This window comes from Barbus barbus, assembly GCF_936440315.1.
Source record: "Barbus barbus genome assembly, chromosome: 7".
NCBI classification, from domain to species: domain Eukaryota; kingdom Metazoa; phylum Chordata; class Actinopteri; order Cypriniformes; family Cyprinidae; genus Barbus; species Barbus barbus.
Genome location: NC_136735.1, coordinates 20,309,653 through 20,326,426, shown reverse-complemented (window position 1 = coordinate 20,326,426; position 16,774 = coordinate 20,309,653). Strand labels below are relative to the sequence as shown.

At 36.3% G+C, this 16,774-nt stretch overlaps 2 protein-coding genes across 5 annotated transcripts; one reads left to right on the top strand and one right to left on the bottom strand.

Annotated features, from left to right (window-relative positions):
• Nucleotides 1–11: 11 nt before the first annotated feature.
• On the bottom strand, nt 12–7,667 carry LOC306872849 (gem-associated protein 8-like). Its single transcript, XM_079421723.1, has 4 exons — nt 7,630–7,667; nt 7,366–7,407; nt 6,440–6,833; nt 12–2,404 (listed from the first exon to the last, which is right to left on the bottom strand). The coding sequence occupies exons 2-4, from the start codon at nt 7,366–7,368 to the stop codon at nt 2,148–2,150; spliced, it is 654 nt and encodes a 217-aa protein (XP_079277849.1). The 5' UTR covers nt 7,369–7,407; nt 7,630–7,667; the 3' UTR covers nt 12–2,147.
• A 353-nt stretch (nt 7,668–8,020) lies between these two features.
• On the top strand, nt 8,021–16,249 carry LOC306872851 (splicing factor U2AF 35 kDa subunit-like). 4 transcript variants are annotated; one of them, XM_079421726.1, is made up of 9 exons: nt 8,021–8,102; nt 8,481–8,568; nt 12,495–12,561; nt 13,567–13,633; nt 14,260–14,309; nt 15,079–15,177; nt 15,342–15,475; nt 15,748–15,840; nt 15,915–16,249. In XM_079421726.1, exons 4-9 carry the CDS (start codon nt 13,579–13,581, stop codon nt 16,042–16,044), a joined length of 561 nt encoding a protein of 186 aa, XP_079277852.1. In that variant the 5' UTR covers nt 8,021–8,102; nt 8,481–8,568; nt 12,495–12,561; nt 13,567–13,578; the 3' UTR covers nt 16,045–16,249. The 4 variants fall into 4 exon arrangements, with proteins under 4 accessions (XP_079277852.1, XP_079277853.1, XP_079277851.1 ...); XM_079421727.1 differs by having other exon boundaries at nt 8,029–8,102; nt 15,933–16,249; XM_079421725.1 differs by having other exon boundaries at nt 8,042–8,102; nt 12,495–12,601; nt 15,933–16,249.
• Nucleotides 16,250–16,774: the final 525 nt, after the last annotated feature.

Genomic DNA, 16,774 nt, shown 5'->3' with positions numbered 1-16,774 from the left:
TCGCTCATGGTAATGGAAAATGTTGTGTTCTGTTTATTCGTTACAAAAGAAAATGAACATTACATAGGTTACACACCAAAACGACACAATTTTTTTGTATTTCATGTAAACTTTGATACTGAACTTGTGGAGAGCCCAGAGAGTACAGCTGAATATAAATTGCGGATGCTCAGAGAAAAGCACCATGGCAACCAGAAGGCAGGCAGGGAACTCTATTCAGTTTTGGCCATTTGGCATTATTCCAGCATGGCCTCACTAAGTGGGCAAACAGAGAAGCTCCAAATTTTTCAGATCCTGATGCCTTTGGAGAAAACGTCGACAATGTTGCAACTCTACATTTGGGGGTCTCATATTTTAATGGCTTTTCTGAAGTGTCACAGTTTGCCATTTGCTATTTAAGAAAAAGACAATAAGAAACAGTTTCTAAGTGATAGATTGCACCATAGTTCTTGACTAATGATTAGCATTACATAAAGTACATTTAATGAAAGTTCACCTTGACAAAACCAGCTCAACCTCTGTGCATTTTAAATCAAGGAATAGTTCACCCAAAAAATTAATTTTGCCAAAAATGTACACAACCACAGGCCATCCAAGATATAACGGAGTTTGTTTCTTCATGGGAACAGATTTGGAGAAATTTAGTATTACATCACTTGCTCACCAACGTATCCTCTGCAGTGATTAGGTGCCCAAACAGATGAAAACAACATCACAATAATCCACATGACTCCAGTCCATCAATTAATCTCGTGAAGTGAGTTTGTAAAAAAAAAAAAAAAAAAAATTCTTAAACTGATTTTCTTTTAAAGATATTTGCTACATGCTCATTTGTAGTTACTATAAGGTATTGTTTTAAATATATTTTATTGCCTTATTTGTCCAAAATTGTAATTTTTCACAAAAAAAAAAAACAATAGCAAAAAAACATTAACATCTTGTTGCAACATTTTACAAAAAACAAGATTGAATATATTTGGCTAAAATCCCATGTTAAAAAGATGAGTGCAATGCAAGCTATTTAAGACAATATTGGCTCATTAGACGGCAATGCTGACCTAAAATGTCTGCCCTCTCTCTCATCACCGTTCCCACATCAGACCTCAAATACATACAATATTACCCTTTTCAGAGTGTTTGAAGTAAAGAAAATACTATACAAAATGTAACCAGGGGCCAGTTACTTGCATAAACTTAGCCACCATGTTAAGACTGTGTCTTAAGAACTAGTTTGACCAACCACCAGTTGCCAAGGGGTAATTAGTCTTACTTTCCAATACAAATATGACCGGTCTACCTTTTCATAACTGAATTAAAAATGTTATGACCAGCCTTGAAGAAAAAAAATAGATGACTGACTTAAGACTAGTCTAAACAGTTTATGCAACCTGCCCCAGTACGATAAAACTGCCCCACAAACGGTCACAGAACACACCAGTAAAACCGTGATCTTTCAATCTTCAGAGATGGATGTTAAAAACAAGAATATATATAGGCAAAGATCTATTTTTTCTCATTGAAAAACGTTGATCAGATAAGATTATCATCTCTAAAACAAAGCACTAAAAGCATCATACCAACTGCCACACCCACACACATTTCAATGCAATACATTTATTAATCAATCAAACCACATTAATTAAACAATGACGACTTTGCATTAAAAAAGGAGAAATTTTAATGTAAAAACTGCACCAGAGAATAAGCCGGCAAACACAGTCTCATGTGAGATGCAAAAAGAAGAGACAGACAAAACACATTAACCAAAGACTGTGGGGGAGGCAATGACCTAGTTAGGGAGAAATGACTACATGAAAAGAACGACACTGAAATCGAAGCAGCGCTTCCATAATTTACATGATATGAGGAACTTTAAAAAGATAGAACAGTGTGGATGCCACTACATACAGGTATCAGATAATCGCAAAAGAAAATGAGTGTAAGTTGGGAGTTGCAGAAGTTTTTACTGATCATACGGAACAGAACATTTATTAAAAGTACTCTCTAAATGCTTTATCTGTCTATAAGGACCAAACAAGTGTTTGTTCTATATATGCGAATGGTCCTAACAGATGCTGATTTGATGCATCACTTCAGTACTGTCAGCACCGTTGTGCCTGGCATACTAATAATGGGGTCTGATCATCCTACAGGTTCAGTGGTATAACAGGCCAGTACTTGGGCTGTTTTTTGTCACAGTTGCGGTCAAAGCTGAGCTGCATGGCTGCTTCCATCCCCTGAATCTTTGCTGCATCTTTACCATACAGCTTCTTCATCTCTGCAGTCCTCCTTTCTCCCGGACGCTCTGAAGGAGGCAGGCTGCTGCGCCAGGAAACTCTGTGCAAGTCTTGGTCAGCTAGAACATACGAGTCCTGCTGCTCTGCCTCCATCTGCTGTTGTTTCTCTACATAGCAGAGAAATGAGTAATGTCACGACTAGAAACATCACTTAAGGCTTTAGGATCAAAATAAATGCCTTTTTAAGTAATCATTTTTGAGATAAAAACAAGATCAAGATTAGTATTTCGGTTTTCGAGCACCTTAATGAGAAAAACATTACATTTTCCTTACATTAGTTAACCATGACAACTCAAGCAATACATTGTAACTCAAATATGCATAGGTCAAATAATACATTACACATTTTTCATGTCTTCTATACTAGTGGAAGACCACAGTTTTCTCTTAAGAACATAGAATTTATATGAAATGAAATACACTTATTTGTCCCCAAAGGGGAAATTTGTGTTGGACTCAATACATTGACATGACAATTGGATCCATAACAAACAATATACACAATTCCAATACTAACCCTGAAAAAAGACAACCATTCATTATTTAACTGACATGGGTATAAAAGACTTTTAAAAACGATTATACCTACACATTGGAAATCTATACCGTTTTCCAGAAGGCAACAATTCATACTCTGTATGCAGTACATGCAATGGGTTAGCTAAAATTTTTTGTGCTTCCCTAAGGACCGACTGTTCATACAGTGACTCAAGGGACAAATACTCCTTTCTCCTGATGTCTTCATTGCTATTTTTAACAGGTGTTCAAGCTTAGACTTTACATGAATTGTGAGGTTACCAAACCATACGGTAATGCCATATCTAATTATACTCTCTATAATTGCCTGATAGAATAAATACATGATTTTCTGCTCCACTCCAAAAATCCTAAATCTACACAGAAAATACAATCTTTGCTGCACACGAGAACAAATTGCATCCACATGAATTCCCCAGCTGAGTTTATCATCCATATGGATACCAAGGAACATACTTGCTAGGAACATATTTGCTTAATTGATGTTTCATGTATAAACACTGGTGTGTGATCACCTATTGAACTTGGGTAAAAGATCATCTCTGTCTTTTTTTGTGTTTAAAATAAGATTGTTTAAATCACACCACTCTACAAACCTTGATACCTCTGAGAAATAAACTGACAAATCAGTATTCTCATACAGAAGACTAAGTATCGCTGCGTCATCTGAGAATTTCACTATAAAGTTAGTAGAATCACAACTTAAACACTCGTTGGTATACAATGTAAAAAAAGATAGGAGAAATAACACATCCCTGTGGAACACCTGTGCTAATACCTTTCAACTCTGATAAAGTATTATTAACTCTAACCTGCTGTGTCCGATTAGTCAAAAATTCTAAATAGTACCGTATTAAAAATGGATTCACATTCAATGTCTTCAATTTCTGAATTAAAAGGTGAGGCTTAACGGTATTAAAAGCAGAAGTAAAATCAACAAATAACAGCTGTGCGTAATTTTTTAAATTTTCCAGATGTTTAGTAATAAAATAAGCTACAGTATTAACAGAATCTTCTGTACTATGGCCCTGCCTATATGCAAATTGTAATTGGTCAAGAATATGGTTAACTTCTGTTTTTAAAACAGACACCATATATTTCTCAAAACTTTTCATTGCACAGGATTCGAACCTGTTTTCTTTGGTAATGGAACAATTATTGATTTTTTTCCAGAGATCAGGTATAATATGAGAGTCCACAGATTGCTGAAATATAGGAATCCATGCCACAGCAAGTTCCTCTGCACAAGATTTTAACAATAAAGCAGAGATACCATCAGGACCTGTGGACTTATTGGTACACAGTCTACTGAAGATTAAACAAACTTTCTGTACAATAACCATATCAGATGTGTCCTCTATTATTAATGACTCCAAAGCTTCTCTACATTCCAGTGAACACTCCTGTGCATCAAACTTGAGGTAAAAGTCATTTAACTCATTTGCTTTAAAGATTTTATATAGGACATCAAGTACAACCAAACAAGTCTAAACACTACCGTAAACAATTTTGGTTTCTAAATATTAATGTTTTTGTGCCAATAATTGCTGCTGGCACAAACTATGCTTACAAGCAAAATTTTATTTAATGTAGTTTAGTTTGTATGTTTATTTTCTACCTTTTGTTTATTATTTTCCAGATTGAGGCCATGTCACACATGTTGGAATCAGTCTGGAATCAATCATCTCACTTGGTCCAAAAATGTTAAAGTTGGTTGCTTGACCATTCATTCATTCATTCAATCGGCCTCTTTCTCCCTTTCTTCTCTACCTGTTGTTCTGTCTCTGTTACAGTTCCTCCAGCTCGTCTGCATTCATAAGTTACCTCTATGTAATAAATAATTTTAAGTCTTAACAGGTCCCCATTTAAAGTTTGCCAAGGCTCCTAGTGGTCCCCAGCCCCCTGCTTCATAACCAGTGTTTGACAAGCATAAGCTATTATGTTTATATCATCATAAATTTAACATGCACTTCCTCACCACTGAAAAAAATAATTAAAAGAAGTCTCAAACCTGAAATGTTGCATGTGAACTATACTTAAGTACAACCTAAAGAAAATTTAGAACTGAGATTAAAACTCTTCCATTAGAAAGTGACCCTAAACATGGATCTTTGCTAAATGTTTATACATTTATATATACTTTTAAATGTGCTCTAGAGCAGGGGCTGTCAACTCTAGCCCTCGAGATCCAAATTGGTTTTACTAGTGTTTACAGAATCTTCAGTCTCCATAGCAGGGTTCTCACCTCTGGCTTTCCTACAGAGTTTAGCTCCAACCCTGATCAAACACACGTGAACAAGCTAATCAAGGTCTTCAGGATAACTAGAAAGTTACTGGTAGGTGATTTTTATTGAGGTAGGAGCCAAACTCTGCTCTATAGACTGAAGTTTCTGTTAACATTGGTAAAACCAAATTTTTCTGTAAAAGATATAAAACTGAAAATGGTGAGTGAACATGGAACCATCATAAATCTTTCCACCCCATGGTCAAATTATAATTTGAATACTACTTTATATTAAAAAAATCTTTATATTAACTGTCTATCTATTAATGTAGTACAGGTAATGACAACTGTCTCCCAATGGTTTACATTATGCACAAATAAGCATTATTTGATTCATTAATCAGGTGTTTTTAATTACGTTTAGAGCTGAACTCTGCAGGAAAGTGGATCTTGAAGGCCAGAGTTGAGATCCCCTGTTCTACATGCTTAATTTTTTATTAAGATAGCCTTGTCCTTGCCATCAGTGATCATATCAGAAAATATTCCTGTACCAGTTGAGAATCACTGTTCTACACTGCTGTCAACCAAGCCAGTACTTTAAAAATGAGATCTCATACTATCAGGTCAGTATTCAACAATGAATGAATGATCCCAAAATGATTGCAGTGAATTATTAGAGTGCACCTCTCCTTTAAGCAGGCTTAGTCTGTAAAACAGATGGCCAGTGTGAAGAGACTGAATGACTGCAGTGGGGACATTCTGGGATAATGAGTTTGGCACAGCACCACTGCTCCTTTCAAGCTCTCATCCAACATTTCCCCACAGGAAAAGAATCATCTAAGCAAATCCAATTGGGGAAGAGAAGATTTTGGGTTGTCTATGCCATCAGTATACATTTTTCCTGATATTTCTGGTTGCTGGTTCTCACTTCATATCAGTTTTTGTTTTAGGTTTTCTATTGTGTAACATCTATTTTTTGTTTGTTTACTTTGATTGGATTATGTATGTTTTTTCTGCTGTCCTGCGTTTAGACTCCTATTCATTTGTTGTTTCCCTTATCCTTTATAAAAGGACCATGAGGTCCTGAAAGGCGACATATAAACATTTTTGAATGATTATTATTGATGATGATGATGATGATAATGATAATAAGTAGCTCAGAAGAGAGGACCCATACAATCACTATGTTCCAGAATTTAAAAAAAAAAAAAAAAAAAAAAAAGTTAGTCCAAAAATTGTTTCGGCAACAGAAAAAATAAAAGTATCTCTATAATAATAACAACAATAATACAAACTATATGGTGGTCCTAATATGGAATGAAGTTCTTGCAGCTGAAAGGTCAGTTTTAAGAAAAATTTCCACATGTTGTTAAACACTTACTGAGTTCCTGCCTGTGCTGCTCTGTCTGGGCAAAGTATTGTCGCAGCTCTTCTGAGATGTCCATGTTACTGACGTCACACTCGATCTGGCTCTCATCCGAACTCTCCTCCTCCATCTCACTGTCTGAATCAGTGGCCTCATTCTCCACTTCTTCTTGTCTACCTGTCATTCTGTCTCTGCGAGCATTCCTCCAGCTCTCGTCTGCATGCCAATCTGAGTATCGCTGGCTGGCAGAGGGGTACATGGAATACAGTGCCTGGAAGAAGCCAACCTCCAAAGCTTTTCTGTATGCCCTCTTATGCCTCTGGTGCCAGTTCATGGCCTGCTGGTAGTGCTGCCAGTATCGGTCGTAAACCGGATGGGCGTACCACACCTCTCCATCACCCTGACTGGCCTGGAACACAACAAACGCTTTTGATGTTGACTAATCAGTAAAAAGTTCTTAAAATGATCACTCTGGTTCACAACGGAGTTGCCCTCTGGCCGACGCTACAGAGCACTGTGCACCAAAACAGCCAGACACAAGAAGTTTTACCCCCCTGGCCATATCCCACCTGAACAACACATAACACACCTCAGTACTGGACATCTGTATACAACTCAACAAACCTTCTATTTATTTATTTGTACTTAGAACATTCACAATTTTGTCTGGACATTTTTCCTTTTTCTGTATATTTTTATTACAACTGTTATTTATAATTCATTGTATATTCTCTTTAATATTGTGTTTTGTTACCTTAACTTTATGTATGTTTGCACTTTCTGTACAGGAAGCTCCTAACACCAAGACAAATTCCTTGTGTGTGTGAAAACACTTGGCAATAAAGCTCTTTCTGAGTCTGCATATAATCAGTCATGTAGCCTTCGTTGGCTGTATAATATTGATCAATCATCAATCAATAACACATTAGTGTAAGACTTACCATTATAAAGAGGCGACTAGTTATTGGAATCTATTTCTGTACCTGTTAGAAAGAAAGGTAATATCTTTATTTCAGTCACCAGTAAACATTATGTATATATTGCAGTGGACAATGGAGGCGAATAAATTTGCCATAATACAGGTAAACGAAGTTATCTAGCTTCGTGAGTGCTCTTTAATCAACACAAGCGTACTACCAAGACTCCGATCATTAAACGTATAAGACATTAAACTTAAACTAGCATTGTTTAGTTGCACTTCTCACCACTCATGCCTTCCTCTGCCATGAGAGTCAGTAGAATCAGAGCTGTTTTAAGGAGGAGATGGCAGTCTGTCGTTCAATGACTCGACCACGTGCTCCTTGTAAACCAATCATTTAATGGCTCTGAACAGAACACTATTCAGATTGTGTCTTTGTGAAATTTTGTTTATTCCGCATAGACGGTGTATTTATTTATTTTAGTTTTTGTTAACCACTGTTTTTAGATGGTTATGTTGTTCATGCATTTATTGTTCAATAAAAATCTTTGCCAGATAACGCCGTGAATGACTAGTCTATCACTAGTCTCCTGTTAGGATCTCATCCGTGTTAAGCATTGTTGAGCAAGATTGAAGTCTCCGCGTGTAAAGCGGTGGCTTTGGTAACATCTAATCTCGCGCTCGTGATGACGTAGATCGAGTTGTACCGTTCAAGATGGCGGAGTATCTTGCGTCCATTTTTGGTACAGAAAAAGACAAGTAAGCTATATTAAAATATTTAGCTTGAACGGTACAATATTAACTGATTTGTAGGCTAACAAATTACGGTGTCTGCTGAACTTCACACCCGAACGCAAAACAATGTTTTTGTGTGAGATGTGATGCTTCCGCATTGCTCCTGCTGCAGGTTACAGCAGTGCAGACACAGCTAACAATTTTATAAAACATTTTAAATATATCTAATGTACTGACAACATGAATTAAAAAGAAGTGTTGATTTCTCTAGTTTTTCAGTAGTTGTGATTAAAATATTGTGGCTTTGTCCGTTTAGAAAGTTAGAATGGACACTTTGTATGATCTTGTCACATTCATGTCAATAGTTTTCATGTCAGTCTGCGTCCTGTTTGTTATTTCTAGGGTCAACTGCTCCTTTTATTTCAAAATTGGAGCTTGTCGTCATGGAGATCGGTGTTGTAGATTGCACAATAAACCAACTTTCAGTCAGGTATGTTTACATCTCAAACTTTACAGCAGTGTGTTTTCATTTCCACCTCAATAAAATTGGTTTATTTTATGTTTAAAGTGAAACCGACATCATATGATTGCTATGTAGAATTTTTAGTGTGAAAGAAGTATATAATTGGATATACAGGTCCTTTTAAACAAATTAGCATATTGTGATAAAGTTCATTATTTTCTGTAATGTACTGATAAACATTAGACTTTCATATATTTTAGATTCATTACAACACAACTGAAGTAGTTCAAGCCTTTTATTGTTTTAATATTGATGATTTTGGCATACAGCTCATGAAAACCCAAAATTCCTATCTCAAAGAATTAGCATATTTCATCCGACCAATAAAAGAAAAGTGTTTTTAATACAAAAAAAAAAAAAAAAAAGTCAACCTTCAAATAATTATGTTCAGTTATGCACTCAATACTTGGTCGGGAATCCTTTTGCAGAAATGACTGCTTCAATGCGGCGTGGCATGGAGGCAATCAGCCTGTGGCACTGCTGAGGTGTTATGGAGGCCCAGGGTGCTTCGATAGCGGCCTTAAGCTCATCCAGAGTGTTGGGTCTTGCGTCTCTCATCTTTCTCTTCACAATATCCCACAGATTCTCTATGGGCTTCAGGTCAGGAGAGTTGGCAGGCCAATTGAGCACAGTAATACCATGGTCAGTAAACCATTTACCAGTGGTTTTGGCACTGTGAGCAGGTGCCAGGTCGTGCTGAAAAATGAAATCTTCATCTCCATAAAACTTTTCAGCAGATGGAAGCATGAAGTGCTCCAAAATCTCCTGATAGCTAGCTGCATTGACCCTGCCGTTGATAAAACACAGTGGACCAACACCAGCATCACTGACTGTGGGTACTTGACACTGGACTTCAGGCATTTTGGCATTTCCCTCTCCCCAGTCTTCCTCCAGACTCTGGCACCTTGATTTCCGAATAACATGCAAAATTAGCTTTCATCCAAAAAAAGTACTTGGACCACTGAGCAACAGTCCAGTGCTGCTTCTCTGTAGCCCAGGTCAGGCGCTTCTGCCGCTGTTTCTGGTTCAAAAGTGGCTTGACCTGGGGAATGCGGCACCTGTAGCCCATTTCCTGCACACGCCTGTACACGGTGGCTCTGGATGTTTCTACTCCAGACTCAGTCCACTGCTTCCGCAGGTCCCCCAAGGTCTGGAATCGGTCCTTCTCCACAATCTTCCTCAGGGTCCGGTCACCTCTTCTCGTTGTGCTGCGTTTTCTGCCACACTTTTTCCTTCCCACAGACTTCCCACTGAGGTGCCTTGATACAGCACTCTGGGAACAGCCTATTCGTTCAGAAATTTCTTTCTGTGTCTTACCCTCTTGCTTGAGGGTGTCAATGATGGCCTTCTGGACAGCAGTCAGGTCGGCAGTCTTACCCATGATTGCGGTTTTGAGTAATGAACCAGGCTGGGAGTTTTTAAAAGCCTCAGGAATCTTTTGCAGGTGTTTAGAGTTAATTAGTTGATTCAGATGATTAATTTTTTGAGATAGGAATTTTGGGTTTTCATGAGCTGTATGCCAAAATCATCAATATTAAAACAATAAAAGGCTTGAACTACTTCAGTTGTGTTGTAATGAATCTAAAATATATGAAAGTCTAATGTTTATCAGTACATTACAGAAAATAATGAACTTTATCACAATATGCTAATTTATGCACAATATGCTTATCAAATGTAAATGTAAGACCTGTATATCTTACATTTACATTTGAATATGTAATTGAATTGACAGTTGCTCGTATTGTCATATTTTGCCACACATTTTTTTTACATTAAAACTAAAAGTATTTGCATATTCACTTTTACATGTATGTGTTATTCTATAATGCTGCACTTTAATGGAAGTTTTGTCAAATAACAAATTTTACTTTGACTTTCAGTCATTTAATACATTCATGACATTGTGTCATTTGTAGTTCATCCATAGTTTCAGTAGGACTATTTTGTTTAGGACTATTTTGTCTTAAAGCACCTGCGATCTGGGGCCTATACCATGAAGCCAGTTTCAGTTTAGTTTGCACCATAAAAGTGGCTTGGCCTTTAACAGTGTTCTTCACTGTAGTACGTTTAACGGCTAACCTGCTACGGGCTCGTTATATTCTGGATAATAGCTTTAAATCAAAACTGGACAAATGTCACATCTCTGACACAATAAAGTCAGTACCCCAGTTTCTTTTCCTCCTGATTGACAGTCATTACATAGCAAATTTATAAAGACAAAATTGTCTGGCTTTTTGTGATGATTGATTATTGTAATTATTTTATGTATTTTGTCCATTGCACATTTTTAAGGATTAATATAAATATACAAATAATATATAATATAAATAAGCTTTAGAGTTAATTGATAAATTAGATGTAACCTCACCTCACACGTCTGTCTATGTATATATATATATATATATATATATATATATATATATATATATATATATATACACACACACACTATATTGCCAAAAGTATTGGGTCACCCCCTTCTAATGAACATGTTTGACTACTTTAGTCATTTCAATGAGTACAAATCTTAATGTTTAAGCATATAATGATATTCTACAGAATTGTGTGCTTCTTATTTTATAGCAACAGTTTGGACAGGATCCTCATCACCAAACACCAATGACTTGTACAATGGGTACTGTCATTTTAGACATGTCCAAAACTGTTGCAACAGAGATGGAAATACAATTTTTAAATACATTAATCATCACCGTGCTTGGTGATGAGTTTTTGGTTCAAGGTCTGCATATAAAGTCACACCAGAGGTGTTCAGCTGGGATCAGGACTTGGCTTTCTGCAGACCAGTCAAGTTCTTCCACACTGACTGAATCAATCATGTCTTTTTGAACCGTGCCTTATACACCGAGGCACTGTCATGTTAGAATAGAAAAGGGTTCCGTCCAAACTGTTGCTATAAAATTAGAAGCACACAATTCCCTAGAATATCATTATATGCTTAAACATTAAGATTTGTACTCATGGAAATTACTAAAGTAGTCAAACATGTTTATTAGAAGGGGGTGACCCAATACTTTTGGCAATATAGTGTGTATATCTCTGTGACCCTGGACCACAAAACCAGTCTTAAGGGTAAATTTTAAAATCAAGATTTATACATCATTTGAAAGCTGAATAAATAATGTATGGTTGTTAGGATCGGACAATATTTGGCCGAGATACAACTATTTTAAAATCTGGAATCTGAGGGTGCAAAAAAATCTAAATATTGAGAAAATCGCCTTTAAACTTGTCCAAATGAAGTTCGTAGCAATGCATATTACTAATCAAAAATTAAGTTTTGATATATTTACAGTAAGAAATTTACAAAATATTTTCATGGAACATGATCCATGAATGTCCTTAATGTCCTAATGATTTTTTGCGTAAAAGAGAAATCAATAATTTTGACCCGTACAATGTATTCTCTCATGGACAGCTCTTTTCTTCTTGAACTGCATGTTTCAAGGCATGCGATTGGCTGTTTTTTACTGATGTCACACTTCCATGTGCACATGCTCCATGAGCTCAGGGTCAAAACCTGAGTTGACGGAGACAGTTGATGATCAGCGTCATGTTACCAACAAAGCCTGAGTGTATTATTTGGTATTGTCAACTCAAAACTAATTCTGTAACCCAGAGTTTGTTCAACTACCTTCATGGTACAAGCCCAGATCTATGAGTGTTGGATAATCCATTACTTTCTGAGATGTGCTTAAGAAAATTAAACGGTTAGCATTTTACCAGTTAGGATTTTTTTTGGTGAATTGTGGTCCCTCCAGGTTTCAGTCTTTTGGATGTACAAAGACATCTTCCTCAGCATCATTTTCATCTCCTTTTGTGTAGACAATTGATAATTATTTATATATATATTTTGATTTTTCCCTTTGCAGACCATCTTGATACAAAACATCTACCGTAACCCCCAAAACAGTGCACAGACAGCCGACGCTTCTCGCCGTGAGTCCCACTTTTCCTTGAGATAATGCTAGCACGTGGGGTGAGCAAGAAATCCCATTCTGAATTCCCTAATGCATCCCACATTATAATTCACACTTCATCTTAAAATGAGTTCATCTCTTTATGGATTAGGAGTTGGATCAAATGTGATTCTACCTGTGTTTTATAAATGAGGCCCCAAGAACCAGTTAAATCACAGTATTTTGTGGTTAGGTCAAATTTCCTGAACAACATCAAGTTTGGCTAGCTACTTCATTGATGCTTGCAGTAAGGAGCAGTTTCTAATTTCTTGCAATAAATAAATAAAAAAATTACTAATGAGAAAAGCATTCAGCATTGAACTGCATAGGCTTTGTGTGCTCTACTTGCAATATATTCTTCTACTGAAATACAAGGAAATTGGAGAGCTTTCAAAAGAAAGTAAATAAATGCTGAATGCTGGCTTCCATCTCCAGCCACATAACCTGTTACTTCCCCATTCAGTTTGTGTGCCATTTTGTGACCAGATCCCATATTGCATGAAAAAGGGGTATAAGAGGTGCTGGGTTTGTGTTGATTCGTGCCTAGAAAATATAATTTTATTGTTTACTTTTAAGGTATGAGTGCAGACTCCAGTGACGCACACCTTTATTCCCGTCCAGTAAAGGACTCAGTACTTTGACAAAAACAGACATCTTGTTTTTGATTTGGACATGACAACATCTGTTTAAAATATTTAATGATCCGCATAAGCATAATTAGACCCCTTGTTTCAAGAATATGTTAACTGAGCTGTACATATTTACATTATTATTTACAGAAGATACTTCTCTGCTTCATCAAAGCCCTAAGACCTCTTGCCATCTTGGATGGATCTCTGACCTCTCCTGCTGACCCCACTCTCCCCAATTCACTTGTTTTCATGGATTGCCTAATTTATAATGTTGATATCTCATGTGGTCTGTAGACCTGGATGCTAAACAGTCTTAGAGTTTCTTTTACAAAGATGCACATTTTGTATTTCAGACCATTGTCCTCATGAACATATACCGTAACACTCAAAACTCTGCCCAGTCTGCTGATGGTTTACACTGTAAGTTGCCCCCCACTCGCTTGCAGGAGTCTGCGGCATTGAACGTTTCTTTACGACTGGCACATATCAAGAGCATCCATAACAATGTTAAATGATTAGATCCCATAGTTTTTAAAATACAACTTTTCACAAACACTGCAGTGATTGAACCTTGGCCATATGTTTATAAGTATAATGAAGGTCTATTTAGTTCAGGATTTATGTTTTGCAGACACTTTATCCCCAAGTATGCATCACTCCTAAAAATATTTGTTAGGGAATTTTATGGGTAATATATAACAATGAGACCTATAATGACATGTAATATTGTTTTATTAGGGCAACAGATTTGTCTTTGACCCATATTATGATACGGTCTAATCCATACAAAGGCTTACTGTGTGTCTGCCAGATTATTCTGAAATATTTTCTTTCTGAATTCTCAGTTTAAACATGATCCGTTGATCCTCAGATTTGATATTATATATCCTGTTGGTTTGTGTTTTGACACTGTCCAGTAGTTTTATGATGGGCCAGTTAATCTAAAACTTTATTTCTTATTTGCATGCTATGGGGGCTATAAATCAAAATATTGTACTCTAACACACCTTTCTGTGTTCTAATTATATTTTCAAAATGGTTGCCAGGTGCTGTTAGTGATGTGGAAATGCAGGAACATTATGACGAGTTTTTTGAGGTTAGTTCCCATCAAGGATGAGTTTTGTTGTGTTTGATTTTGTGGACCTGATTCAGAAATGACTTGGTATCCCAAGGGTCAGAATTCAGTGTTAAGAGTTTCTGTGTCTTTCTGTACTCTTTACCATGCTAAATGGCTCAAATGTGCACATCTAACATCTACTTAAAGTGATGTTCCTAGAAGAACAAAGCTAATATTTACATATAGATGAAACCATTAAAAGCTGTGCTGGTTGGGTGAGAGAGAAATCCTGGCAACCCAAGGTTTCTAGTTGTGGAAGCCTGAATGGTGCATAGACATTTTACAGTAACTCTTCCTCGTTTCATTTTTTCAAACATTTGTCACATAAAACATTTCTTTAGTGATCTCACCTTGCTTATTTTGTGATTATATTACATTGTGTAATGCTTAATGAGAATCAGTAGTTAAATGAAAGCAATGGTTCACCCAAAGATGAGGGGAAGAAAGAGTGAAATGTAATGTATGAGTAAAAAATTATTAAAAAAAAGGAATCATTTACTCACCCACATGTTGTTCTAAACCTGTATGAACTTATTTTTCTTTCTTTTCTTGAACACAGAAGATACGTTGATGAATGTTTGGGTTCAAACAACATTGGACCACATTGGCTTTCACTTAAAAAGTCATAGAGATTTGAAACAACATGAGGGTCAGTAAATGATGCCACAATTTTATTAATTTTTTTGCACTGTTCCTTGAAGTAGTTATTTCAACAATTTGCAATGCTGATTGATTGTGTTTTCAACAGGAAGTCTTCACAGAAATGGAGGAGAAGTATGGAGAGGTCGAGGAGATGAATGTGTGTGATAACCTTGGTGATCATTTGGTCGGAAATGTTTATGTGAAGGTACTGTAAAATTTGAATGTGTTTTGTGACATTTGCTTGATTGAAGAGACAGGTTTATGAAATTAACCGTTGGTCAGTATTTTAAACAATGTAACTATAACAGCCTGCATTAGAATTATACTTGGAAATGTGTTACTGTTTACTTTGTTTAATTGTTTGGACAGTTTCGGAGGGAAGAGGATGCTGAGAAGGCTGTATTAGACTTGAATAATCGCTGGTTTAATGGCCAACCAATACATGCAGAGCTCTCACCAGTTACAGACTTCAGAGAAGCCTGCTGTAGGCAGTATGAAATGGGGTCAGTGTCTCACACTTCATTCATTCAGTAATTTCATTGAGAAACAATGACATTTTAAATATATAATATGTCACTTTTTAAGGAAATGACTGATTGGAAACTGTTCAAGACATTGTTTGTGTCTATAAGTAAAACGGGAGAGGGGTTATGTTAATATGGTTTATATTATAGTAATATATATATATATATATATATATATATATATAGTCTTTAAAGTGAACTGACTATCTTCAGAAAAGCTGTGACGCCACTACCATATCGTCTCACCACAGGGAGTGCACTAGAGGCGGTTTCTGTAATTTCATGCACTTGAAGCCCATTTCTCGAGAGCTGAGGAGAGAGCTTTATGGACGTCATAGAAAAAGGTACTGAAAACCTTCTTCATCAAAGGCCAGTCTTGTGCCTTTTGTTAAAGTTGACATTTTTGTTGTTGTAACAGAAATGGTCTTTCCATTAGACGTCGTTCTCGGTCAAGATCTCGTGAAAGACGCTCTCGTGACCGCAGCCGTGGAGGTCGTGAACGCGAGAGGAGAAGATCAAGAGGTCGTGAACGCTCTGGAAGATTTTGAGCCATGACACAGTTTTGCTGTCTATGTTTTGTTGCTTAATGCCATCAACCAATGACCAGCATTTGTGTGAGACATCAAATGCCATCGTTACTTGCTTGAAACCCTTTAGTTTGTCACTTTGTTTATTTACTTTTTTTAAGTGTGCATTTGAAAGAATTTTATTTCTCAATAAAAAGACATTTTTATAAAATGTCTGTGCCACAGGTTTATGTCTGGGGTTATTAAAATCTTAGTCATGATTAATCCGTCCTGCAGGCTTTCAGCGAGTGTTGTAGGGGTGTGTCACACTGCATTTCCATTCGTTGGTTATGTATTGCTGATAAAAAACAGTGGTATCAGTTTGGAGGCAGATAAAGTTTTATATCACTACAGAAAGAAAAGGAATTATGTTTGCATTCGTAGTATGAGTAGGGAAATTGTTAAAAGAGGCAATCTTGCAGTGGTACAGTTAAAGATAGTACTTAAAAATTAAAGTTTTTATCATTGTATTATCTCAAAAATCATAAAATCTGATTATTTCCATACCCCTTATTTATCCATTGTGACATTGGCTAGTAAGCATGACATTTGAATGAAAAAAAAAAAGTATTTGTAAGAGAAAGTAGCCATAAAAGATATCTTACATTTCAGCTATTTTGAGTTGTAGGCCAAATGTTTCACCCTCACGTTTTTACAATAACTAAAAAAAAAAAAATGTTGGACATTTCCCAACTTCTAATAGGGTGAACGA